This window comes from Heptranchias perlo, chromosome 22 (genome assembly GCF_035084215.1).
Source record: "Heptranchias perlo isolate sHepPer1 chromosome 22, sHepPer1.hap1, whole genome shotgun sequence".
Taxonomy (NCBI): Eukaryota; Metazoa; Chordata; class Chondrichthyes; order Hexanchiformes; family Hexanchidae; genus Heptranchias; species Heptranchias perlo.
Window position 1 is genome coordinate 29536331 of NC_090346.1, and position 27531 is coordinate 29563861.

Consider the following 27531-nt stretch of genomic DNA (forward strand, 5'->3'; position numbering starts at 1 on the left):
TATGATTGGAAATAGTTTGCCACAATACCATTAAGTACTGTATTATTTTTGAAAGAGACAATAACTATTTCATGTTGTGTTCTATCACAGAGTACTTTCATAAACAGACCTGCCCTAGGATGTCTGCCTCCTGAGAATTATGTTCAGAAACTGTCTGAGACGCTGCTTTCAGTAAGTTCAACTGTGTGGCAGGGGAGGGGGTGTGGGGTTTCAACCTATATGAAGCACAGTTCAATTGGTTAGAGCAATACTGTTCTGTTTAATCTCCCTTTCTGAATACAAAGTCAAAAAGGGCTAAATAAATTACTACCCCATTTTTAAATTAACAAAATTATGTTGCATTCAGTATAACATCAGGATCTTGTCTCAAGGGTGTAATTCATTCAGTCCTTGTTATCTATTACCATACTACACATGGACTGTGTACACCAGGGATTTATTTGTAGCAGTTTTTACTTCAATTGAAAACCTTCATTGGCGATGCAAAGTAATTTAGAGTCATCTGAGGTCGTGGAATTCACCACAAATGTATTTTTAAAAATCCCAACCCCCACAGAGTACAAAACCTGATGTTGTAGTTTGAAATTGGGACCTACTGAGAAATAAATCCACATGAAGTGATGGACCAGCCTTGGGACTTGTGAACATCTGATTGTGTACCTATATTTGCCTGACATGTCCATTTATACCAAAGAAATGTTTTCATTTGAAAAAGGCACTTCAGTGCAGGTCCCCGAGTCAGCCTATTACACTGTCTACTTCTTTTCTGATGAAGTTGTTTCCTCATAGGTTTCCCTCACAGACGAATATATACTATGGCCAAGATTTTTCAATTTTGCAGAATACCAGTGTGTCTTTAGTGGGCAAAGCAGGATTTCAGCCTGCTACAAGCATGTGCCCCTCATCTCAAATTATTTTCCATGGCCAGGATAATTCAAAATTTTTTTCTGCACTTTTGGGCCTCCACTGGGAGTGAACGGGAGGGTGAGGCAGAGATTGGCGGTGGTCAGTTTTGGAGGCCAGCAGCAGTGTAGCATGGACGGTGGCTCTTTGCTGTCTGTCAAACTTAGCTTGGTGACACTGTCTAGGCTCACTCATGAAGAATGGCCACCTAGGTGAGTTGTAGGGGGTTGGCTGGCACTGGTCTAACTATACCCCCACAAGATCCAGCACCTTCACAACAACAGAGGGTTTTAAAAAAACTGAAAATCCTCCACTAATGAAAAAACAAAAGTGTTATATGAGCCGGAGCAAAGCTTTGATTGACCCATTGACGGTTCACTAGGTTGATTCCGGGAATGGAAGGGTTGTCTTATGAGGAAAGATTGAACAGGTTGGGTCTATACTCATTGGCATTTAGAAGAATGAGAGGCGATCTTATTGAAACATATAAGATTCTGAGGGGACTCGCTAGGGTAGATGCTGAGAGGATGTTACCCCTCATGGGGGAATCTAAAACTAGGGGGCATAGTCTCAGAATAAGGGGTTGCCCGTTTAAGATGGAAATGAGGAGGAATTTCTTCTCCCAGAGGGTCATGAATCTTTGGAATTCTTTACCCCAATAAGCTGTGTAGGCTGAGTCATTGAATACATTCAGGGCTGAGTTAGACAAATTTTTGATCAGCAAGGAAGTCAAAGGGTATGGGGAAAAGGTAAAAAAGGAGTTGAGGTAAAAATCAGTTCAGCCATAATCTCATTAAACGGCGGAGCAGGCTCGAGGGGCCGAATGGCCTACTCCTGCTCCTATCTCTTATGGTCTTATGGTCATTGTGATCAATGTGACCAATTTGAAAGCTATGTGACCAAGGTGACCATCTCTAAATGGGTATAGACCCCAGACCATTACTGTTATCTGTTTATGTTAATCGCCATGATGAATGCATAATCACTGAGTCTCTGATTTTGTTCCTAATCAGGTAGCTCCAAAAGGTTTGAAGCAAGTACAAACTATGGCGTGCGGCTCTTGTTCCAATGAGAATGCCTTCAAAGCAGCTTGCATCTGGTATCGAGTAAGTGAAAGATTTCCTGCCATCCTTTGAAACCACTGGATCTGTGTATTTAAACGCAGTCTGTGAGTACATTTGTGTCTGCAACATACAGGAATATTGAAAGGGCCTTTTACACTAATTCTGTTGGGGATTTTGGCAATGTTTTGAAAACTTACACGGTGAGATATTATTGAAAATAAAGATCCAACTGTCATACATGCTGGGTCTTGCAAGACCTTGGAAGGGCTGGTGGATGACCCTCATGTTGAAAATGGGTCATACATCTGAGAATCCAAGCCAATTGTTTTTTTTTATTCGTTCATGGGATGTGGGCATTGCTGGCGAGGCCAGCATTTATTGCCCATCCCTAATTGCCCTTGAGAAGGTGGTGGTGAGCCGCCTTCTTGAACCGCTGCAGTCCAGTGTGGTTATAGAGGAGCCAACATTTTAATGAAGAGGAGGGGGATAAGATATTTTAAAAACTAGCTGAATGTTTTGATAGAAGATTTCAGTAGTTAGTAGCTTAGTTGTGCTAATTATATTCATTATGGATTTTTCTATTTCTGGAGACAATGTGTTTGAATCTAGCACTGACTGATGAGATCAAAGCCTCAAAATTGGTTTTAAGGGTCGTAAATGAATTGAGATTGAATAGAATCATACAGCCCAGAAGGAGGCCATTCTGCCCATCAGGCCTGTGCCGGCTCTTTGAAAGAGCTATCCAATTAGTCCCATTCCCTCGTTCTTTCCCCCTAGCCCTGCAATTTTTTCCCCTTCAAGTATTTATACAATTCCCTTTTGAAAGTTGCTCTTGAATCTGCTTCCACCACCATTTCAGACAGCGCATCCCAGATCATAACAATTCACTGCGTAAAAGAAAAAATTCTCCTCCTCTCCCCTCATAATTTTGAACACCTTTATTAAATCTCCCCTTAACTTTTTCTGCTCTAAGGAGAACAATCCCAGCTTCTCTAGTCTCTCCACATAACTGAAGTCCCCCATTCCTGGTACCATTCTAGTAAATCTCTGCAACCTCTCCAAGGCCTTGACTTCCTTCCTAAAGTGTGGTGCCCAATATTGGACACAATTCTTCAGCTAAGGTCTAACCAGTGATTTATAAAGGTTTAGCATAACCTCTTTGTTCTTATACTCTATGCCTCTATTTATAAAGCCAATATAAATATTTATACAGCGAATAGCTATAACCAAGTTCCAAGTGAGCATATTTGACTCAGAAACTGTAAGAATCACCAGTGAGGGAAATGGAAACATTGGTAAAAGTGTGTTGTCCTTTTCTAAGTTGGGAGCACAGTGAAGGAGCTTTATCCTGTACCTGGTCATACTTTATCTATCCTAGGAATACTTGATGCTGAGCCTATGCCAAAAGAAGTGAAGTGTGCCATTCCCCAGCATTGTGGTAAACTTAAAAATACATCAAAAAAATCTAATTCATGTTGTAAGATACCTTCTAATACAGCTGTGAAATGTAAGGTTTCTTCTGATCAATGATAACAGAAACATGTCTCCCATGTCGTTAATTGGATTAGTGATTTACAGATTTGGCAGGAGGAAAGAAAACATCTCATTTTTTGAACATGAAATAAACAAAAGGTCACTAATTACTTTATAATTAGTGCTCTGACCATTTGTTTTAGGACTGAAAGAATAGAATTACAGGCACATGTCCTACCTTTCTCATGCATATCCGCGGTTTGAAAATTACAATCTACAACATTGTTTTCTGGCTGATGGATCTTTTTTAATGAGTGAGGAAAGTCCATGCAATTATGAACTTTCATCACTGGTTTATACTGACCTTTCAGCCCATTTACAGTCAAAAATGGCAGTTGATGCAGCCAAAGAGAAACATTTACATTGCTGCTTCAGCACTGCTGCCTCTGGGGAAAACCACCTGTGAAGGTGGTTTAAATTAAACTCCTGCTAGTAGTAGCATTGTAAGGTAAATGCACCAGCAGATGTCTTTTATATTGGGAATCTGTTCCTAAATTCCAATACTGAATATTATAAAGCTTAAATCGTAAGGTGTAACTGTTCTCTTTCTCTGTAGAACAAAGAAAGAGGGAAAGCTCAGCATACAAAAGAAGAATTGGACTCTTGTATGATCAACCAGGTAAGTGTTTAAATTCTGAAGAATGTTCGGATTTGAAGTTCCTCTCATCCGTAACAAATTACCACCGGCACCTGTTCAACTTTGTTTTTCTTTTCTTTTATTTTTGTTACCCTCACTCACTTGGAAGGTTAAGTGAACAGGTGATTTATCTTTTCTGTGCGACTGTCTTACTGAACTAGCAACTGAGCTGCTTATCCTGATCAGACCGTTCCTGTATTTTTGTTCTGTTTTCTTGCACAAACATATGTCTGAACAATCAAGAGAAATAGTTATACATGCAACAAAACTGGTTCCATCTATTTTGCATGTTTGTACTTGTGTGCATGTAGGAATTTTCTTCTTTAATTTAACTTTATACTGAGATACTTTTAACTTGCAGTTCATTGTTATTCTGGGGTAGATTTTGACTTTGTGCGATAGTGAAAAACGGGTGATAGTGAATCGGCAATCCATTTTATATCTCTCCCGATTTCAGGAGAGATGTAAAACGGGCTACCGATTCACTATCACCCGTTTTACACAATCGCACAAATCAAGATCTACCCCTTCGCTTCTCTTCTCAGCTCTTTTGTTTTTATTTACTGTTTTTCTTTGTTCCTTTAGCTCGCTTATCCTTCCTTTCTGCCACATTGATGCAGTAAAGTAATTGCTCCAGCTTGCTTTTTCTGGGCAGGCTCCGACTTTCCTCTAGCTTTCTCTCTAGATATTCAGTTCAGCTGATCTAGAGAGGATTCAATTCCATTTAAATCTAAATTGAAGACAATGGTCTATATTTTTTAAATGCTATATGTGCAAGAAACCCCAGTTTTGACCAGTACCTATTTAGTAAAATTGAACTAACTGACAAAAAAAGTTCTCTTAAAATGTATTCTCTCTCCCAACTAACCCTTCCTTACATTATAAGAAAAGTACAGCATTAGGTGGTTGGGGACAGAAGAAACTCCTTGAAACAGAAGAAGTCAGAGGCACATAAGGGTTAGGAAGCAGTGAATCTGGTGTGGAGTTCAACCTTCGCCATATGATATGGCAATATTGGTGTGGCCATGGGGGTTAAAAATGAAGCATTTTTGTCTATGATGTATCATGATATTGGCTTCTTTTTTTGTGCCACAGTACATATAAGCGTAAAAACAGGTTCCCTCACAAAAATTGGCCCAGCTTGTTTCGATACAGTGGCTCCAGAATATAGACTTTGGCCCAGCAATTCGATTGCACCCGAAAAGGAATGCACAGTGGGCGAAACATGCGTTGTACATGGTCACAGTCTATGGCACCGTGAAACCTAGGGAAGCCTGCAATGCTGGCGAAGCCTAGTGCTCTCTCGTCCTGCTTCACTCTGAATATTGGAAAAGTAATGCACGTGTTCCTCCTAGTGTAGAGAGCCTCGGTGACCTCCCTGATACAACGGTGAACAGCAAATTAGGAGATGTCACTGATGTCACCTACTGCAGCCTAGAACGAGCCCGTGGCATAAAAGTTAAGGGTAACAGTGACCTTGAGAGCCACAGTCAGTGTTGTCCATGCACTGGTTCGATGCTCGAGTTTTGGCTGCAGCAGGTGACATAGCTCGGTGACAGCCTCCTTGGTGAAGCAAATGCGCCTGACTCATTGTTCCTCAGCAAAGTTAAGGTATGAGAAGTGCTCTCTGAAGGCCCGCTGTGGGTATGGTCTCCTGCGCAGTACCCTCCTCCTTCCTCTTCTCTTGTAAACAATTTTACAACACCAAGTTATAGTCCAGCAATTTTATTTTAAATTCACAAGCTTTCGGAGACTTCCTCCTTCCTCAGGTAAATTACTACCTTCCTCTTCTCCCAACTGCTTCTGACTCTCCCCTGTCTTCTTGGCTGCTCCCCCTTATTCTGTTGCCCCAAAAGCAGACCTACCAGATCACCCATGACTGCAGTAGAAGTGTTGAGAAGGCAGGCAATAGCAGTCCTGTACCGGCAAAATGTTGTTCGCATAAGTCAGAAATTAGTTGTAGAAAGCAGAAAATAAACCAATAAACAACTAGAAGTTAACCTGCAGCCTAAAAGGACAACCGAGCAACTAACCTGTATGTAGTGGATGTGCCCTTTAAATAACCCTACTGCAGGGTCCTTACTGTCTGTTAGCACGATGAGTTGCTGAGTGACTTTATCACATGGTGAGTCAGGCACTAGGGCAGACCAATTTCACAACCAGCATAGGACCCTTAATGAAATATGATAATGAGCTTTTTAAATAATTTCCATTAAATGATGACGCCTACGAAGTAGCACGATCCAATATGGCAGGTGGCGCGCTTCCAGCGTGAAATGATTGTCACACGCCGCCTGCCATATTGGATCTATAGGCACCTTTTTTAACGCTGTGGCCGTCCAACTAGGCGACCTGAGTGGCCACCTAAAGAGGGCAAACAGCTCATTTAGATATTTAAATTGGGATCCTATGATGTCAACAGGACCCGGATGCATTTTTGGACTGAACTGGGTGGAGCGAACGCTGTGCATGCTTCGTCCACATTCTGCTTGCAGCCCAGCCGAACAGCCCAAACGTAAGCACTTCTTTATTTTTGTGCGGTTGGGAGGAGCAGGAATGTTCTTCCAGGCTCCACAAAACCAGCCTGCGCCACTGCCTCTCCAGCTCCCCACTGCCTCCAAGTGATCGGGGCCCTCTTCCACAGACCTACCTCCTTCCAGTCTCCCACCAGGATTATCAGGCGGCCAGCCCTTATTCAAATTTTCTTTGTGCCAGTTAGATTTTGTAAATTATTTCTCAGCATGTCTTGCTTCCACTGAGTAATGTATCTGAAGCTACCAGAGGCCAGAGACACAGGGGTAGATTTTGACTTTGTGCGACAGTGACTTCAATAGATTAATAGAGTGGTTACGTCACAGAAAGAGGCCATTCGGCCCATCGAGCCCGTGCCAGCTCTTTGTAAGAACAATCCAGTTAGTCCCATTCTCCCGCCCTTTCCCCGTAGCCCTGCACATTTTTTCCCTTCAAGTAAATATCTAATTCCTTTTTGAAAGCCACGATTGAATCAGCTTCTACCACCCTTTCAGGCAGTGCATTCCAGATCATAACTACTCACTGTGTAAAAAGGTTTATCCTCATGTCGCCTTTGGTTCTTTTGCCAATCACCGTAAATCTGTGTCCTCTGGTTCTTGACCCTTCCGCCAATGGAAATTGTTTATTTACTTTATCTAAACTCTTCATGATTTTGAACACTTCTTTCAAATCTCCTCTTAACCTTCTCTGCTCTAAGGAGAACAACACCTGCTTCTCCAGTCTGTCTACGTAACTGAAGTCCCTCATCCCTGGAACCGTTCTGGTAAATCTTTTCTGCACCCTCTCTAAGGTCTTTACATCCTTCCTAAAGTGTGGTGCCCAGAATTGGACACAATACTACAGCTGAGGCCGAACCAGTGTTTTATAAAGGTACAACATAACTTCTTTGCTTTTGTACTCCATGCCTCTATTTATAAAGCCCAGCACCCGTATGCTTTTTTAACTGCTTTCTCAACCTGTCCTGCCACCTTCAAAGATTTGTGCACATATACCCCCAGGTCTCTCTGTTCCTGCACCCCCTTTAGAATTGTACCTTTTAGTTTATACTGCCTTTCCTCGTTCTTCCTGCCAAAATGTATCACTTCGCACTTGTCTGCATTAAATTTCATCTGCCATGTGTCTGCTTATTCCACCAGCCTGTCTATGTCCTCTTGTAGTCTATCACCATCCTCTTAACTGTTTACTACACTTCCAAGTTTTGTGTCATCTGCAAATTTTGAAATTGTGCCCTGTACAAAGTCGCATCTGTCCCTTTAAATCAGCGTTGCACACTGATCTACCGCATATTCTCCCTACTTTACAAGCTGCCGACATTCGTTATTTGGGCGTGCGCAAACGCCTTTACCATGATGGCATCCAGCACACGTCACGCTAGAAGTATTAGCGTGCATTCCGGATGCCATTTTGGGTCCTTAGGATGCCGCGTAGCGCCTACAAAACGGGCGCTACACGGCCCAATTTATAGCCCCACATGTTTTACACTATCACACAAAGTCAAAATCTACCCACTATGTGGGTAGTTATCAAGAAACCATCATACAAAGAGACCTTGTCTCACCTTGCACATTAGTGCAGTTGACACAACTGTTATTTTCCATGTTTCAAATGGAGATAGCTAAGTCTGTAATTAATATAAGTCTACAGTGAGTCATTGCGTCTGTTTCCTTATCCATTTACTGTTTAATAAATGTTGGGTGAAGGGAGGTAGAATGCATAAAGCACCAGAGTCAGAGGAACAGAAAGTTCAGGGGACAGGTTTAGGGCTGGAGAAGGTTGCAGAGATAAGAAGGGGCAAGGCCATGAAAGGATTTAAACGTAAGGATAAGAATTTTAATTTTGAAGCATTTGGGAACTAGGAGTCAATGTAGGTCAGTGAACACATGGGATGAAAGGTAAGCAGGACTTGTTGTGGGATACGATATAGATAGCTGATGTTTACGGTGAGTTGAAAATGGGAGGCCGGCCAGGAGAGCATTGGAATAGTCAAGTCTGGAGGTGACAACGGCATAGATGAGGGTTTCGGCAACGGATGAGCTGAGTCATGGGAGGTAACTGGTGATGTTATGTAGGTGAAAGTATGCAGGTCTTTGTGATGGAGAGGATATGCGCTCAAGGACCCAAAATGGCATCCGGAATGCACGCTAATGGAGTCAAATATGATGCCAAAATTACAAACCTTCTGGTTCAGCCTGAGACATTGGCTGGGGTCGGAAATGGAATCGGTAGCAAAAGGACGGAGTTTATGGTGGGGGCCAAAGACGATGGCTTAAGTCTTCCGAATGTTTAACTGGAGGAAATTGTGACATTGAAGACTGACAACACAGAGGCAGTGGAGGGGTCAAGGGAGGTGGTGGAGAGAAAGAGCTGGGTACCGTCATCATAAATATGGAAGCTGACTCCATGGGGTCGATTTTGCAATGGTGACGGGTTGGCAGCAGGGTGGGGGGGGGACAGTGAAGGTATGCGTGGCAAACCCGCATGAATAAAACTTACCGTTTCCGACGCGATCGCATGTTGATTGCTGATGATTAACGCTCTCTCTGGGTTTTGCGCCCATCAGCCAGCCTGATTGACAGGCTGGCTACCATCAGGAGCTGCAACACGAGGTGGGGGGAGAAAAAGAGAGAGAGAGCGAGACATCTTCCGACACTGGACTGGAAGATCGGAGGTGGGGGGAGAAGGGAAGATCCAGGGGGAGAATGGGAGATCGGGGGGGGGGGGAGAGGGGCAGATCGGGGGGGGTGAGATCGGGGGGGGGGGGGGGAAAAGGGGAAGATCCAGGGGGAGAATGGGAGATCGGGGGGGAGGGGCAGATCGGGGGGGGGGGAGAGAGGGGAAGATCGGGGGTGGGGGAGAGGGGAAGATTGGGGGGGGGGGGAAGAGGGGAAGATCCAGGGGGAGAATGGAAGATCGGGAGGAGGGGCAGATCGGGGGGGTGAGATCGGGGGGGAAGAGGGGAAGATTGGGAGGAGATCATGGGGGTGAAGAGGGGGACATCGGGGGGGGGGGTAAAGAGGGGGAAACCGGGAGGACATCGGGGTGGTGAAGAGGGGGAGATCGGGAGGACATTGGGGGGGGGTAAAGATGGGGAAACCGGGAGGACATCGGGGGGGTAAAGAGGGGGAAACTGGGAGGACATCGGGGGGGGGGGTAAAGAGGGGGAAACCAGGAGGACATCGAGGGGGTAAAGAGGGGGAAACCGGGAGGACATCGGGGGGGGGGGTAAAGAGGGGGAAACCAGAAGGACATCGGGGTGGTGAAGAGGGGGAGATCGGGAGGACATCGGGGGGGTGAAGAGGGGGAAATCGGGAGGACATCGAAGGGGCGAAGATGGGGACATCGGGAGGACATCGAGGGAGCGAAGAGGGGGACACGGGAGAACATCGGGGTGGGGGGGTGACGAGGGGGAGATCGGAGAGGGGGACATCGGAGCATTTTGTGTTTTAGCTTCCTTCCATGGTTTTTTATGTAATTTATTTTGTTTCTTTTTCCCTGATCTGGCCCTTTATGCCTGGTTTCACCAGGCGTGAATCAGAAGCAGTGGGCAAGCTGCCCAGGTAAGTTAAAAATTCGATACAATTACTTCATCTGTCACAGGTAAAGTGCCTTAAGTACCTCAATGGGGCACATTTGGCTCTTTAACTGTCATCCCGCCGGCTTTAATTGCCGGTGGGACTTCCGTTTTCGGGTCGCTCACGCGCACACAGGTGGGTCCCTGGGAAACTCAGAAGTCGGCGGGTTGGAGCTGGCTTCCAAACTCAAACGGGATTTCCGCGATTTTCAGAGCCCTCCCACCCCCAACACACTCGCAATTGCCCCCTAAAATCGAGCCCCATGTCTTCAGATGATGTCACCAAGGGGAAGCATATAGATGGGGAAGAGGAGGGGGCCAAGGTTAGATCATTGGAGGATTGTGTTGAAGGATTTCATTTTGACCTCTGGGCCTGGATTTTAACTTGGAGCTGGGAGGAGAGCGATGGGGTTGGGAGCCAGGGTTGGGGGCGTTTGTGGATGGGAAACCCGAAAGTACAGGTTTCCCGCAGGTCCTACTGAATTTAACAGTAGGACCTGCTTTAAAATTTTTCAAACGGTTTCCCGCCCGATAGCCAACTTGACTGACAGGCTGGCTGCCTGTCGGGCGGGAAAGCAGCCGGGGACCGGATGGAAGGTAAGTCGAAGCTTGGATGGGATGGGGTGTTGAGGAGAGAACGGGATCTTTAGGGGTTGGATGTGGCGGGGGGGGGTTGGGGAGAGATCGGGATCTTTGGGGTTTGGATGGGGGGATGATCGCAGGGGCGGGGTGGAGGAAGTCGGAGATTGTTGGGGAGGTGAGCATGCGAACATCGTTTGGGAAATAAGCAGTTGGAGATCGTTGGGGAGGTGAGAAGTCAGAGATCATTGGGGAGGTGAGAAGTCAGAGATCATTGGGGAGGTGAGAAGTCAGAGATCATTGGGGAGGTGAGAAGTCGGAGATCGTTGGGGAGGTGAGAAGTCAGAGATCGTTGGGGAGGTGAGCAGTCGGAGATCGTTGGGGAGGTGAGCAGGCAAACACCGTTGGGGAGGTGAGAAGTCGGAGATCGTTGGGGAGTTGAGAAATCAGAGATCGTTGGGGAGGTGAGCACGTGAACATCGTTGGGGAGGTGAGAAGTTGGAGATCGTTGGGGAGGTGAGCAGTCGGAGATCGTTGGGGAGGTGAGCAGTCGGAGATCATTGGGGAGGTGAGCAGTCGGAGATCGTTGGGGAGGTGAGCAGTCAGAGATCGTTGGGGAGGTGAGCAGTCGGAGATCGTTGGGGAGGTGAGCAGTCGGAGATCGTTGGGGAGGTGAGCAGTCAGAGATCGTTGGGGAGGTGAGCAGTCAGAGATCGTTGGGGAGGTGAGCAGTCAGAGATCATTGGGGAGGTGAGCAGTCGGAGATCGTTGGGGAGGTGAGCAGTCAGAGATCGTTGGGGAGGTGAGCACGTGAACATCGTTGGGGAGGTGAGCAGTCGGAGATCGTTGGGGAGGTGAGCAGTCGGACATCAGGGGGATCTCAGACATCGGGAGGGAGTCTCGGACAGCAGCGGGGGGGGAAGTCAGCCGATCGTGGGGGTCCGATCGTGTCAGGTAAGCTTGTTGGGCCTGGAGGAAACATTCCTGTTCCTCCGGGCCCACAAGCAGTGCAATAAAGACATGTACCTCATGATCCGACACTTCTTGCTCCCTTTTTACTGGTGAGATTCACAAGCCCCGGGAAACCCGCATTGGAGGCGTTAAATTTAAAGGTCAATAAAATTCAATTTAAAAAGACCTAATTAATGTCTCATAAGGATGTTAATTGCTGCGATAACTACTCCCCCCCCACCTGAACTAATTAAGGTCCTGACTGCGGTGAGTAGGTTACTTGCATCCAAACACGCCTCCGTTAAACCCGGAAATGGCCGCGTTGGAGCCGAGTTACGGTCACGCTGGAAAACTCAATTATTTTAACTACCCACCCGCCCCCAACCCACCTGTTCTTGGGGGTTAAAATTCCACAACCCCCACCCCCCCCTCCAAGATCTCACCTCAAATGACTTAGATATTGAGCAGGTAAAGACATACTCCAATTGTAGGGAGAAAGTGCTCGCATATGGAATTGGTCTGAGATGCTGAACCCAAGAAAATTATCTAAAGTAAAAACCCAAAAACAGAGGAGTCCACACCCTCACTTCATTTCTGAAATTCAGCAGATTGGGAAATCTCAGGAATTTCTTGCCTGCATTTATATACCCTTCCTCCAAATCACTGGAATCTCCAAAGTGATGGAAACACTGCAATCACGTGCGTTACAGAGACAGGCAAAGCAAAAGCACGCTGGTGAAATTTAATACACAGTGCTATTTGCAGGAAACGCATCATTTTGTTTACTGGTATTTAAATTTTTATAATTGTTGATTGAGATACTAGATTTTGTGGACTGTGTACTTGGCACTTCTTGATTGAATAGCAATTTTTAATAGAGATATAAATCAGAAATTGAACGAGGATGGCTAAATGTGCTGCAGTCCAAAGACTCAGACAGTGGCATACACAGGATGTTGTAGTGTACACCGTAGAGAGCAGTAAGTAATGGTACTCACCTTTCTGCAGTCACACAGTCCTTTTTCTTATTGATATTTCATTGAATGTTAAACACCTCAGAGACTTTAAACATTAAAGTATTGAGTTTATTAGGGTCACGGATCAGTTTTCCCAATTTTTTATAAGGAAGAGACTTCAGATTTCTTCAAAATGTGTCCAAATCATTGGAAAGAAATCTCTTTGCATAGGCCAAGAAGAATCATGATTGCGGTTTTCTAATTCTATGGAATGATCCTGCAAGTGGCCAAACCTAACATTGTGGACCAGCCCACATAATATAACCAGATTTCTCAGGATGCCTCAAAACTAGCCATCTCATAAAATCTTAGAACACATGGTGCATGATTTTAAATGAGAAAATCTTGTGGGGGGGTGGGGGCAGTAAAAAATTTTAAAAATCCAAAACCCGCCTCCAACCTGCCCACTTCCAGTTTTCGCGGAGACGGGATGAGGGGCAGGAGACCAACCCACTCTTAGGAGGCAGGTCCGGTCAGTGAAAGCTTTCAAGGAGGCTGCGGGCCTCCACTTTGACAGATATTTTGTTTTTAACCCCTGGGGGGCGGGATTCCTGGGCCTTCTACTTCACGCCAAGTGAGAGGAGGCGAGAAGGCCCAAAACAGCAGGTAAGTGCCTTTATAGCACAGCTTGTGGCCCCAGAGGAGCAGGAGTGCTTCCTCAAGGCCCAACAAGCCTATCTGCAGCGATCACCCTCACGATCTCCAACCGCCCCCCCCATGATCTTCGACCCCCCCCCCCCATGATCTTCGACCCCCCCCATGATCTTCGACCACCCCCATGATCTTCGACCCCACCCCCATGATCTTCGACCCCCCCCCATGATCTCCGACCCCCCCATGATCTCCGACCCCCCCCATGATCTCCGAACCCCCCCATGATCTGTGATTCCACCCCTGCGATCTGTGATTTCCCCCCCATGCTCTGTGATTTTCCCCCCCACGATCTCTGGTCCCCCCCACAATCTCTGACCCCCGTGCTGATCTCCGACCCCGATGACTGAGCCTCCGCTGACTGACAACCCTGATGACTGACCCCCCCCACCCCCGATGACTGACTCTCCCCGATGACTGACTCTCCCCGATGACTGACTCTCCCCGATGACTGACTGTCCCCGATGATTGACCCTCCCCGATGACTGACCTCCGCCCCAGTGACTCCCGACCGCCCCCCTCCCCCGACCCCCAATGACTAAGCTAACACTTACCTTCTCCCTTCCTCTTCACCCATCCGACTGAGGCCAGCCAATCAATCAGGCTGACCTGTCGGGCGGGAAACCCATAATTCCGGGTTTCCCGTCAGGAATTTCACTCTTCCCCCGCCCCCTCGATTAAAATCATGCCCACGGTGTTCTTCCCTGTTGTTTGCATTTCCAGCATAAACAGGAGTGGTGATTCACATCTCAAACAAGTTCCTTGCTTAAAATGGCCCCATAGCTTTAAAACTGCTACATCACATTTAAATATCTCTGCCAATAAATGGCAGTACACTGTTACTTTGTTATAAGACCCTGTGATTCAGTCAGGGGAAGTTCTTCATAGCTGATTTGAATCATCACAATTTGAAACTTGTGGAAAGATTAGAGCTTTCTAGCAGAACTTGCAACAGAGCATTCTTTATATTAGCTTAGCTGCGAGATAATCCTGACACAGATGTATATACGTTTGCACACTGGTCATTTGTTTGGGTGTGTGGGGCAGATTTTTCTGACCTCTCTCTGCCCCAGTGCTGGAATGACATAGTGCCCAAAGTGCACTACATCTGTCCAGGCCCGGCTGTGACTCAATTTCATGTGCCTGTTTGTTACCATGATTTGGCCACACACCAGATTTAAAGCCTTCTGCCAGCAAACGGAGGAAGAGAAAGCAGCCTTGGAGAGAGCAGCCAGAAGCCATCAAAGTGGAAAATCTGGAGGTTGCTAAAAGAAGAATACTCATACCAACCTTTGGAATCCTCTTGGGCTTGCTGCCTGGTCAACTCAGATTCTTCAGTCTGAGGAGAATCCCAGCGCAAGTCTATCACCAGCTTCTCAGGTCTCCTCTGTGCCCGAGTGCCCCTGCAGTATATTACCAGGAAATTGAGGTGTGAGGCCAGGAGCACCCTTCCTGCTTCATTTACTCTGGTATATTGGCCCTCCATCTATGCAGGTGCAGATCCTGCTCTAAACATCAGGGAAATCCCCAGGAATCCTGGGGCAATGTAAAAGGGCGGAGAACTGGTGAAACGTGTCTCTAACCTCCTTTTTCCCAACCTTTATGGCCAGAGAATAGACTTTCCCTGGGGGCAGGGGGCAGAAAAGTGTTTCAGATTGAAAGTACTGTGAAATGCATTCTGGTACATAAGGTACGACTTTTCATTTTTGTTCTGTCATATTACATACAAAGCTTTGATCTTCATAATACCTGACTGATAACACATGCATGTACAGGTAATGAACAGGTTCCAAAAGTTACTTATCTAGAATTTCTTATTTGAGTAAAATGTTGTCTGTTACACATTGTAAAATATTTGGGAAGATTCTTGTCTTCTTCGTCTGGGTAGTAATCTGGCGGAGCAGATCACCCACCCGTTGTAGAACCCACTCGATTTTCATTCTCAATTTAACAAGAATCGGGCAGGTTCTATAACTGTGGCCAGTTCTGGATAAAACCCATTTTTCTCCCTATTTCTCTCTCTATATTAGGGGGTATACTGACCAACTCAGAAGCAACAATCAGAGGATTACTCTGTACCATTCTGCTGCACCTCAGTGGGTCATTCAGAGCAGCTTGTGAACAGGTCCCATTCTTGATGTTACTCAGTTATGGAATTGTGAATGCTGCTGGGATGTATTAAACTGAAAGAAGTTTAGGAGCAGATGTAATTCACAAACTTTGAATGATTGCATGTTGCCTTAGTATTATTAAACTGTTAAATTGGTAAGTGAAAATATAGAAAATCACTGGAGGAGATGAAGGGGTGTGGTTCCCCCTTCCCTTCTTTTTGGCATGGGTTAAATTCCTCTCTTTCCCCCCCCCCCCATTGCCCCCCTCATCCCAAATATTGGAAATTACCCCAACTCTTTGTATGTAATGTCAAAGTTGATAAATTGATAGATTCACATGGTGCAGGTTTTGCAATGAATATAGGAAGGATTTGGAGGTAAGCATTCAAAAACCAGTCCATTTAGGTTTCATGTGAAACAGTGTCACCTGGTGGCTATAAAGGTCTTACTGCTGCTTCCTTCTTCAGGCACCTGGTAGCCCTGACATAACTATTCTATCCTTCATGGGTGGTTTTCATGGAAGAACTTTTGGTAAGGAAAATGCTTTTCTAAATTTTTTAATTAATATATAATTAAAATTAAGTAAATTAGAAATGAGCAAAGTTATTCAGGTTCAAACCACTAGAGGAACTAACTTGAATCAATGTCACATGTGTAAAACACCAACATGTTACATTTATATAGTGCTTTTAATGTAAAAAGAAGTCCCAAGATGCGTTAGAGAGGCATAACCAACAAAATGGATGCTGAGCAACAGAAGAAGGGGTAATCAGGAATTTGGGGAGGGAATCTGATTCTGATCTTTTATTTCCAGTTCCTTGGATCAAGTGAGCATGGACTAGTATGGTGAAATTTGATGCAATCACACCGCAATATCCTCCTCCATACAAAATAAATTCATTATCTTGAGATCTCAGACAGAAAAGTTTTATGATTCTTTTATCTTTCGGTATTGTTACTGAGACGTGCCCCAACTTGACTGGCAATCCTGTAAGGTAAATAAGGTGGCGCTGCTGCCTCTGAAGAGGCCATGGAAAGAGATGGATTTCCGTTAGGTGCAGCACGGCCACCAAAGACAGCAACTATATAACGCTGCCTCCAGCGGTGCTGACTACCATTTCCTCTGGCAGCAAGCTGCTAAGCCTACCATCGTAGCAAAAGAGTGTGGTTTCCTGATAGGTGGCCCAATGTTGTTCTATTCACAAAGATATTTTTTGCAAAACATAATCATTATTTGATAGCTGAATGATTTTAAAAGAATTCCAGTTCAATAAACATTCCTGATAATTTCTCTATCCATAGAGGAAGGTCCAGTGGCCAGAATTGAAGTAATGAATTATGACTTCTGAACTTCTGTTCATGTTTGTAGCCACTGGTGCTGTGAAATACAACTTGCAAAGTAAATGGGGTAGATTCCACAACACAAAAACTGGGAACCATTTCTTCTTCTTCCTGATGCTGATTGGGTTGCATAGTTGATTGTAGTGAAAACCCTGTAGTGAATTTTAACAAAATAACTTATATGGCCACTGTATTATTTTCTTTTCACTTTATGCTGCTAGGTTGAAATTCCTCTTCATATTTTAAGTATTATAGAAATGTTTCAGCATAAACAAAGAAGGTAGAATGAATGATCACATCATCAATATAGAATTTAAAGCAACATGCAATCATAGGTGTTTCCAGCTCCCCAAAATAAAATGCATCATGGTGTGACATAAAGTGAATTTTAATTTTTATTATCTTATCCCGTTTTATCCAGTCTCTCGCTCCATAAGCATATAGTTTTATAAAAGCCGATATTTCTCACTGCTTGCCTCTGGCCATTAGTTCTGCTAAGTGTATAAGAAGCTTTGCTTCTACCACAGATTATTTTCTGTCCTCCCAGCGTTCTGCTTCAAGGGAGTATATAAAAATTGAGGTGAATCACTAGATTTAATGTAGGTACACCGCATAATCGGATTCCACATAATAACAACCTTTGCATACAGAAAACTATTTTCATATTCTTTGTTTAATAGCTGAATAATTTAAAAGCAAATTACATTCATTCCTCAAATGGTTAAAGAACACATCATTTTTCAATTGGTTTAAACAATAATTACTTCATCATGTTAACATGATATAAAAAAGTAACTGCAAAGATGCTAAGAATTATATAACGTTTTTAATGTTGTTCTGCACATAAAGATGTTTTCTTGAAAAATGTACTCAGGAAAACTTTTAAGTTAAATAAAATACTTCTGCTAAGTGTCAAAGAATTTGTAGCAAACTGGATTTGAGAATATTTATAGTTTTATGTTTTCTTCCCCAAACTAAACCATGGGATAATCTAACCACTGTGACAATATTCTACCCTAAAGGGGTGCCTGATTTTCAAAATCTGAATGTCCTGTTATGTTGAGCATAGTTCGAGTCCAGGGTATATCTGTGCTGACAAGTGTGCAAACTAATTATCTGTATTGTACATTCCTCATAATTTTCAATATTTGTGCAATTACTTCAGTCCAATATTATCTAAATTATCTTAACTACTGAATCCCTGTGAAAACACATACCCTTTGTTCTTAAGTTTTAACGGGTTTGCTTAATTGTACAAGTAAAATATTGGTGTGCTCTGTCTCATGCTTGATTTGCTTTCATATATCTGCAGGCTGCTTGGCAGCGACCCATTCTAAGGCTGTCCACAAATTAGACATCCCGACCTTTGATTGGCCCACAGCTCCATTTCCAAAACTGAAATATCCTTTGGAAGAGTTTGTGAGGGAGAATACACAAGAGGAAGAAAGGTGCTTGGAGGAGGTAGGTTTCAGGCTCCAATCTGTTTGATGCTTCTCAGAAATATGCAAGACTGAATACTTTATAGTTACTTTCCTTGCGCTGAATTCAACTTTTTTATTTCTGCTATTTTTGTTAAATTGAAACAGTTATGTAATTTATGATTTATTTGAATGGTGTGTGCGTGTGACCTAGTTTGAATCAAGCGGAGTCTTTGTTCTTTATAATACAGCTGTCTTAAGAAAAGTTTTGTTATTAATGAATGCATTGTGCTGGGCCATTACAAACCTGACTAAGTGTTTGAGACCTGTTCCCTCAGATTGTAATGTTATTAACTTTTAATCTGATGCTCACAGATTTCTACTGTGTATTTAAATAGATTTTCAAGTTGTAAGCAGGATAAGTGTTAAATCTTGATTATTGTTACTCTTAGTCTTGATCAATAAGTGGAGATTGGGGCAGCTAGTGGATGATCTAGGATGTTCGCTTCGAAAATATTTAGAGTATGAGACAAGTTGATGACAAAATAAACCAGTGTCCAAAACAAACAACGTGATGTATTGTGGCCAACAGAATTGCAGAAACACTGGGCTCGATTTTAGCACCTGCGATCGGGTGCGTTCCTGGTGGGGGGGCTACGAAAATCGGGGATTCCGGGGGCGGGTCGGGAGCCCAGCTCCAACCCGCCCCATTTCCGGGTTTTCCACTGACGCGCTGACATGCACACGCAGCCCCCGCATGTGGGACTCCCGCCGGCAATTAAAGCCGACGGGGTGCCACTTAAGGTATTTATTTAGGTATTTCAGGTCGTTGAGAGACCTGATTAACATGATATTTTAGGAGGGGTGGGATTTTGCAAACAACTGGGACTGTTTCCCGTACTGGGGGAAACACTCCCGGTTCAAATGGACATGCTGCAGCCATCAGCCTGTGGCAGCTGCAAAGGTCCATTTGACAGGTGGGGTGGGGGAGACCCTCACTCATTGCAGGAGGCCACTCTGTCACTTTGGACAAAGTTTGGCCTCCACCGCCCTCCTCCTAACAATAAAATTCACCAACTTGCACACTTACCCCGGTGTCCAGACACATGTACCTACCTTGCGGACCCCCTCAGATAGGGGCCGCCGTAGCTGCAGTCATGACCTCCTCGGAGGATGAACAGCATCACCAGCCTCGCCGGCCACGCCGTCCACCTCTGACACGTGGGGCTCCACAACACAGTGCTGTGACACATCCACCTGCACAGCAGGAGGGAGGGCAACCGCAGAGAAAGATGCGTCGCAGAGGGCACTACCCTCGCCACAGGGTCCACAGACCGAGGCTCAGCTTCCTGGACCTCGCTGAGCAGCAGTGCACACGGAGGCTCAGAGTCACTCGACATGTAGTCGTGGACATCTGCAGCCTCCTTCAGCCAAGCTGCTCCCGGCTGGCCCGAGCACCATCTTCTCACCTGTCGCTGTCAAAGTCACCACTGCCCTCAACAACTTCTCCTCCGCATCCTTCCAGGGTGCCACCGGGGACATCGCCGACGTCTCTCAGTCGTCTGCACAAAAGAGCCCTGCAAATACACCTACACCCACTCTGCAGTGACACAATGGGTGGCATCAGTTGTGGGTTTTCATAGTGATCCTCAGGAAAGGGCATTATTGCACAGACCAGACAAGATTCGCAAAGACGTGGCAGTAGTGGTGCCAATATAATATGTAATGTGAGTTGATCAGAAATTAAATATAAGTAAAAACCATGACAAACCCTCAAACACCCTTGTGCATCCCCTTCGTGCTCACGACATGTTTGCCTTACGCTTCCTACTGCATATATGCGATGCATGTCCTGTGGCTGCAGCACAGGTAGTGGCAGGTTGAGTGAGGCTGGCCGTGAGAGAGATGCATGAGAGGGTGAGTATGAGATAGAGCCATGAGATTGTATGAGGATTGGGTTGAGTGGTAGTGGCGGGATGAGTCCTGGCGAGGTGAGTAAGTGCAGGTAAGATGAGGATGAGCTTTGAGTGGGTGTGAGGAGTGATGTGACAGAGTAGTGTTGGCTGTGCAGAAGGAGATGTGGGGTGGGGGCGGTGATGTGGCAGATGGAGTGTAGGGGAATGAGTAAGTGTACTCACTTTGGCTGACCTACTTAGGTCGTTGCAGCGCCTCCTGCACTGTATGCAGGTGCGCGATATGTTGGTGGTGCAGGTGACCTCCTCTGCCACCTTAAGCCAGGCCTTCTTGGTGGCAGAGGCAGACCGCTTCCTCCCACCCGCCGGGGGGAAGATCTCTGTCCTCCCCCTCCTCCTCACCCCATCCAATAAGAGCTGGAGTGAGGCATCATTAAGCTGGGAGCAGCCTTCCCCCTGGGCTGCTCCATGCTGTAATTTTTCCTATTTCTTGCAGCATCAGTCAGTGGAGGACTGCCCCTTTAAATGGAGCTCCTCCAGCTGACAGACCTTACTGCGCATGCGCAGCTTAGCAGCGGGGAACCCGGAACAACAGGTAAGTGGATCCGATCAGCCTGCGATTGCGCGCAGGACAGACTGATTTCACCGGGCACGTTACCCACGTGCCCAATCAACCCCCCACCGCGAACCCGCCGCCATGGTAATATTGGGCCCACTCAGTGGAATGGGCTGAAAGTTTGCCATCTGTAAAAATGGATTCCACTTTTACTGACCTGTACTAGATAAGTCACAGTCTACATAAATAAAACTGGTTAAAGTGTTTGTTTATAAATAAATAACAAGGCTGATATGGACTGAAGCTTTGGGTTACAATTGGTCAACTGTTATCTTGTGAGTTACAGAAGTAGCCTTGAGTCTCAACCCTGAACAATGGAACTCTCAGTAATTGTTGTAACATGAGCAATTGCTTGAGACTGTCGCCTCCAACTGAAATACGTTTTTCTCCAATATTGATACAGTATATATTATATGTATGTAATGAAGTGAAAGTAATTTTATCAACTAGGTTACTCAACTTGTGGCTTGTCAATGAATCAAGAACGTAAAGATTTGCAACAGTGATTTTTGTTTATTAATTTGTGTGCTCTTCATGCTTTACTGTGCTCTTTCCCACTCTCAGGTGGAAGATTTGATAGTAAAGTTCAGAAAGAGGGGACGAAATGTTGCTGCAATTATCATTGAACCAATCCAATCTGAGGGAGGAGACAACCATGCATCAGACGACTTTTTCCGGAAGCTGCGCAACATTGCCAAGAAGGTAACTTCCATTTAATAAACTTTCCTCCTGTAAAACAGAAATGGAGCCTATTGCGCTAATCGTGGTGCGTTTTGGCAGTTCATTGGCAGGTCTGAAATACCGTGGGCTTGAAATTCCTTGAACCCCACTGGAAGTAGGGCAGGGCGGGATAGGACTTCTGGTTGCCCAACTTAACCTGCCCTGGCTACATCCCAAATCTTTAGGACGATGTCATTTGCCGCTCTGTCTGGGGGATGGCCCGTTCTGTCCCGAGAGCTCAGGATTTCTGAACATTTTAAGAAACCGTGCACCACGCCACAGAGATGGCAGAACTGGCAGAATTTCTGACAGGTAATGTCATCCTGCCAGTCTTGCCACCTCTTCTGACATTGGTTTGGGCGGAGAGCAGGCGTTTTTTTTAACTTTAGAAAAGGGACGGAAACTGTGCAGATCCAATTCCCAGCCCAAATTTCGGCCCCGCTTCTCATGTACACACTGCAGCGCCCCCCGCCCCGCCTCAAGGCCCTGGAACCTCAGAGCCCTCATCTGCAATTGGTGAAAATTCTTTGTTTTGTGAATTTTTGACAATTACTAAGGGCTCAGATCTTTTTATTACTTCACCTGGTAATGTTGCATTGACTTCATCATATTACTTGTGTGGATTATTAGTTTTGATTTTTTTTCAGATCTAAAGTAACAATTTTGTAGCCAGAACAATTTGTAATTCTCTAAATTGTCAATATAACAAATGTTTTTTGAAATTAAAATCAAGTTACTCTGATGGTATCATGAACACCTTTAGTGTTTAACCTAGTTTTTCATGAAGGGTAAGTGCATTTTACTTTCCTTGGTTAATACCTCAAAGGTCTCTCGCTGTTTGTTTTACTTCCATCAAGCTGAGGAAAACCATTGGTGTCTGAAATTATCTGCCTTATTTGAATGAGTCATTAAAGCCTAAATTTTCAGATAAAGAAAGAAATGAAAGAATTTATATAGTGCCTTTCACCTCAAGATATTCCAAAGCGCTTTACAGCCAGTGAAGTACTCCTGAAGTGTAGTCATTGTTGTAACGTAGGATATGCAGTCTAGATCCGAGTGGCTTGTGGTGGATTTAGGCAGACAGCACCTCCCAAATCCACAACCTCTACCACCTGGTAGGACAGCGGCAGCAGATGCATGGGAACACCATCACCTCCAAGTTCCCCTCCAAGTCACATACCATCCTGACTTGGACATATATCGCTGTTCCTTCATTGTCGCTGGGTCAAAATCCTGGAACTCCCTACCTAACAGCACTGTAGGAGAACCTTCACCACATGGACTGTTGAAGAAGGTGGCTCACCACCACCTCTTCAAGAGCCACTAGGGATGGGCAATAAATACTGGCCTTGCCGCACATATCCCAAGAATGACTTGTTAAAAAACTATTTGTACCCAATTTTCAGGTGCAGATTTGGATAGGTACAGAGAGCAGTCTAGTAATGGGAGCAAAAATTGTGTAAATTAAACTTAAAGGGAATGCGGACAATTAATGAGGAATGTCAGAATAGGAGGGCAGAAATTCTGAATGCCTTTCAAAAAACTTAGAAAGCATCTCAATCCAATTGCAGCCTTTGCCAAGGCTGAAGTGAAGGAAACTAAGAAGTCACAGACAAAAATGAAAGTAAAGGACCCCAAGGAGGAAGCCTGAGTCTGCAGAGAAATGGCAGTGCAGCCCCAGCATCCAACCTCCTGCTTTATGGCTGCTGAAATGGAGGTGGCGATGTACAAAGTGATTGCAAGAAGGGTGGCTGATGAGGGTTGGGATTTTTGATAATTTCTTTTGTACAGAAAGGATTTGGAATGGGTTCTGCTTTAAAAGGGGCTTGACAAGGTAGAGGCTGAGAGGTTGTTTCCCCTGGCTGGAGAGTCTAGAAGTAGAGGGCATATTCGCAGGATAAGGGGTCGGCCATTTAAGACTGAGATGAGGAGGCATTTCTTCACTCAGAGGGTCGTAAATCTTTGGAATTCTCTACCTCACAGGGTTGTGGATGCTGAGTCGTTGAGTATATTCAAGGCTGAGATAGATAAATTTTTTGACTCTAGGGGAATCAAGGGATATGGGGATCGGGCAGGAAAGTGGAGTTGAGGTTGAAGATCAGCCATGATCTGATTGAATGGCGGAGCAGGCTCAAGGGGCCGTATGGCCTACTCCTGCTCTTATTTCTTATGTTCTTAAAACAAAGCAAATATGCACACAGGCTCATACGAACATACGAATTAAGAGCATGAGTAGGCCATTAGGTCACTCGAGCCTGCTGTGCCATTTGATAAGATCATGGCTGATCTGATTGTGACCTCAACCCTACTTTTTCATCTACCTACTATAACCTTTGACTCCCTTGTTAATTAGGAATCTATCTAACTCAGCCTTAAAAATATTCAATGACCCTGCCTCCACTGCTGTTTGGGGAAGGAAGTTCCACAGACTCATGACCCTCTGAGAGAAAAAATTTCTCCTCATCTCCTCAGTACTAGGTCCCTTGCTTTTTGTGGTATATATTAATGATTTGGACTTAAATGTAGGGGGCATGATTAAGAAGTTTGCAGATGATACAAAAATTGGCCGTGTGGTTGATAGTGGGGAGGAGAGCTGTAGACTGCAGGAAGATATCAATGGACTGGTCAGGAGGGCAGAAAAGTGGCAAATGGAATTCAATCCAGAGAAATGTGAGGTAATGCATTTGGGGATGGTAAACAAGGCAAGGGAATACACAATAAATGGGAGGATACTGAGAGGTGTAGAGGAAGTGAGGGACCTTGGAGTGCATGTCCACAGATCCCTGAAGGTAGCAGGACAGGTATATAAGGTGGTTAAGAAGGCATATGGAATACTTTCTTTTATTAGCCGAGGCATAGAATATAAGAGCAGGGAGGTTATGCTGGAACTGTATAAAACACTAGTTAGGCCACAACTTGAGTACTGCGTACAGTTCTGGTGACCACATTACAGGAAAGATATGATTGCAGTAGAGAGGGTACAAAGGAGATTTACGAGGGTGTTGCCAGGACTAGAGAATTTTAGCTATGAGGAAAGATTGGATAGGCTGGGGTCGTTTTCCTTGGAATAGAGGAGGCTGAGGGGTGATTTAACTGAGGTGTACAAAATTATGAGGGGCTTACATAGAGTGGATAGAAAGGACCTATTTTCCTTAGTGGAGAGGTCAATAACCAGGGGGCATAGATTTAAAGTGATTGGTAGAAGGAATAGAGGGGAGCTGAGGAAAACATTTTTCACCCAGAGGGTGGTGGGGGTCTGGAACTCACTGCCTGAAAGGGTGGTAGAAGCAGAAACCCTCAACTCATTTAAAAAGTACCTGGATATGCACCTGAAGTGCCGTAACCTATATGGCTACAGACCAAGTGCTGGAAAGTGGGATTAAGCTAGGTGGCTCATTTTTGGCTGGCGTGGACACAATGGGCCGAATGGCCTCCTTCTGTGCCATAAATTTTCTAGGATTCTATGATTTAAAAAGCCACAGACTGAAGACTCCTGAGACACAGCTGGTAAATGTACATTGCAATTCAGATGAAGTGTCTGAACTAACAACAACAACTTGCATTTATATAGCGCCTTTAACGTAGTATAACATCCCAAGGCGCATCTCAGGAACGATTATCAAATAAAATTTGACACCGAGCCACATAAGGAGGTATTAGGACATGTGACCAAAAGCTTGGTCAAAGAGGTAGGTTTTAAGGAGCGTCTTACAGGAGTAGAGAGAGGGAAAGAGGCGGAGAGGTTTACGGAGGAAATTCCAGAGCATAGGGCCTAGGCAGCTGAAGGCACCGCCGCCAATGATGGAGCGATTAAAATCGAGGAGTGCAGAGATCTCAGAGGGTCGTAGGGCTGGAGGCGGTTACAGAGATGAGGGGTGAAGCCATGGAGGGATTTGAAAACAAGGATGAGAATTTTAAATTCCAGGCATTCCCGGACCAGGAGCCAGGGGTGATGGGAGAGCGAGACTTAGTGCGAGTTAGGATACGGGCAGCAGAGTTTTGGATGAGCTCAAGTTTATGGAGGGTGGAAGATGGGAGGCCAGCCAGGAGAGCATTGGAATAATCCAGTCTGGAGGTAACAAAGGCATGGATAAGGGTTTCAGCGGCAGATGAGCTGAGGCAGGGGTGGAGACAGGAAAAGTTACGGAGGTGGAAGAAGGTGGTCTGGGTGATGGAGCGGCTATGCGGTCGGATGCTCATCTCAGGGTCAAAGTTACTTTAGAAACTAACTAACTAACTAGGTAAGTTAACTAAAGTTAGTTTAGAAATTCCAGTGAACATTCACACCTTTTAGGGGTGTGTCTAGGTTCAGAAATAGCACTCTTGCCTCTGAGTTAGATGGTAACAGGTTCAAGCCCATTTCAAAAGCACATCACCTAGGTTGACACTTCAACAGTACTGAGGGAGTGCTGCACTGTCAGAGGTGCCGTCTTTCAGATGAGATGTTAAACCGAGGCCCTGCTTGCTCTCTCATCTGGATGTAAAAGACCCATGGCACTATTTGAAGAAGAGCAAGAGAATTCTCCCAGTGTCCTGGCCAACATTTATCCATCAACCAACATCACTAAAAACAGATTTTTAGGTCAGATTTCTGTTTGGGGATCTTGCTGTGCACAAATTGGCTGCTGCATTACCCTACATTACAACGAATGACTGCACTTCAAAATTACTTCATTGGCTGTAAAGCGCTTTGGGACATCCTGAGGTTGTGAAAGGTGCTATATAAATGCAAGTTCTATCTTTATTGTTGGGATAATCTATTCATTTGAGCCCAGCATTAGGTGACTGCAAAGAAGCCACTCTTGGGCTGAAGAGGTGGTTTATTGAGGGGCCTACTGGCTAACCACAAAATACGGAAGAGATCAGATGGCTATCACCTTTCCATGTCCTGTGAATACAGGGAGAGAAAAGGAAAAAAAGAGACATGTGAGCACTCAGGTTTTAAAAAGGAAACTGTTAGGTGTAGGCTTGGGCCTAGAGCTGGAAGCTAAGATGTAGGAGGTCTGTTTTTTGCATTTAGAGGTTGTCTAGAAGGAAAGGTAATACCAAATGCCAGTAAATCAGTCAGTCCATGAAAGGGATGGAGTGCGTGGTTTATTATTTTTTCTCATTATTTGAGGAGAGATATGAAAATTGAGTGAAGTGCAATTTGTTTACAACTGCTGCTGTGTATGTTCAGTTGCTGTCTGTAAAATAAAGCAGCTCAACAATTTCCATTAATTCTGAGGAGTTTCTCAGTCCGCCTATTGAAATTTGGAGACATGCACAAGGGCACGTGCAAATAACATGATATCCAGTTCAGATAAAAAGGAGTTGCTATTGTTACATCTCCAGGTTGTACTATCAAATAATTAGATGTTGGGAAGTATGGGTACAATACCGAATGTAAAATGCTTGGACTGCTTATGGGAGTGACCAACACCACTTTATCTAAGGCAGAGCAAAACTTGTAACAGTCACCTTCTATGCCACTCTGTGCTTGCAAGGGAGTGGAGCCAAATTTCAAGGCTTAGCTGGATCGGGCACCCGTATGCTGCATACGGGTGCCCAACTATCGTTCTGGAGTGTCCAATCAAACAGTAAAATAAATTACACCAGAAATTAAGTCCAAAAAATGGATTAAATCATTCAACAAAGAATGGTTCTAAACACTCTTTATGAAATGCAACATCATCAGTAAACCACAAATTAATATTAACATAATAACCAGAGTACAGCATGAAAGGTGATTTGTGCAGCTCTTGATTTTAGTGGGTTATGAATGTGCCGGTGCCCAGGAACGGGCTGGCGCAGACATGATGGGCCGAATGGCCTCCTTCTGTGCCGTAGATTTTCTATGATTCTTTGAAGAAGAGGGGAGAGTGTCTGGTGTGTTATCTTGCTTGCCGTGGTCAGGTCATTGAACTTCTTGCAGCACTGGTCTGCAGTCCATGGGGTGAGAGAGTTGGCACTCAATGCCATTGCCACCTCCCTCC

General features: G+C 44.9%; 1 protein-coding gene across 1 annotated transcript in view; it reads left to right on the plus strand.

The window, feature by feature from the left end:
• Positions 1-27531, plus strand: part of abat (4-aminobutyrate aminotransferase) — a 185317-nt gene that overhangs the window by 135596 nt on the left and 22190 nt on the right. The window contains exons 7-12 of the mRNA XM_068003182.1: positions 91-171; positions 1917-2009; positions 4057-4119; positions 16016-16079; positions 18202-18350; positions 21401-21538. Coding sequence (XP_067859283.1) covers positions 91-171; positions 1917-2009; positions 4057-4119; positions 16016-16079; positions 18202-18350; positions 21401-21538 — 588 coding nt within the window. The remainder of the gene's footprint in view (positions 1-90; positions 172-1916; positions 2010-4056; positions 4120-16015; positions 16080-18201; positions 18351-21400; positions 21539-27531) is intronic.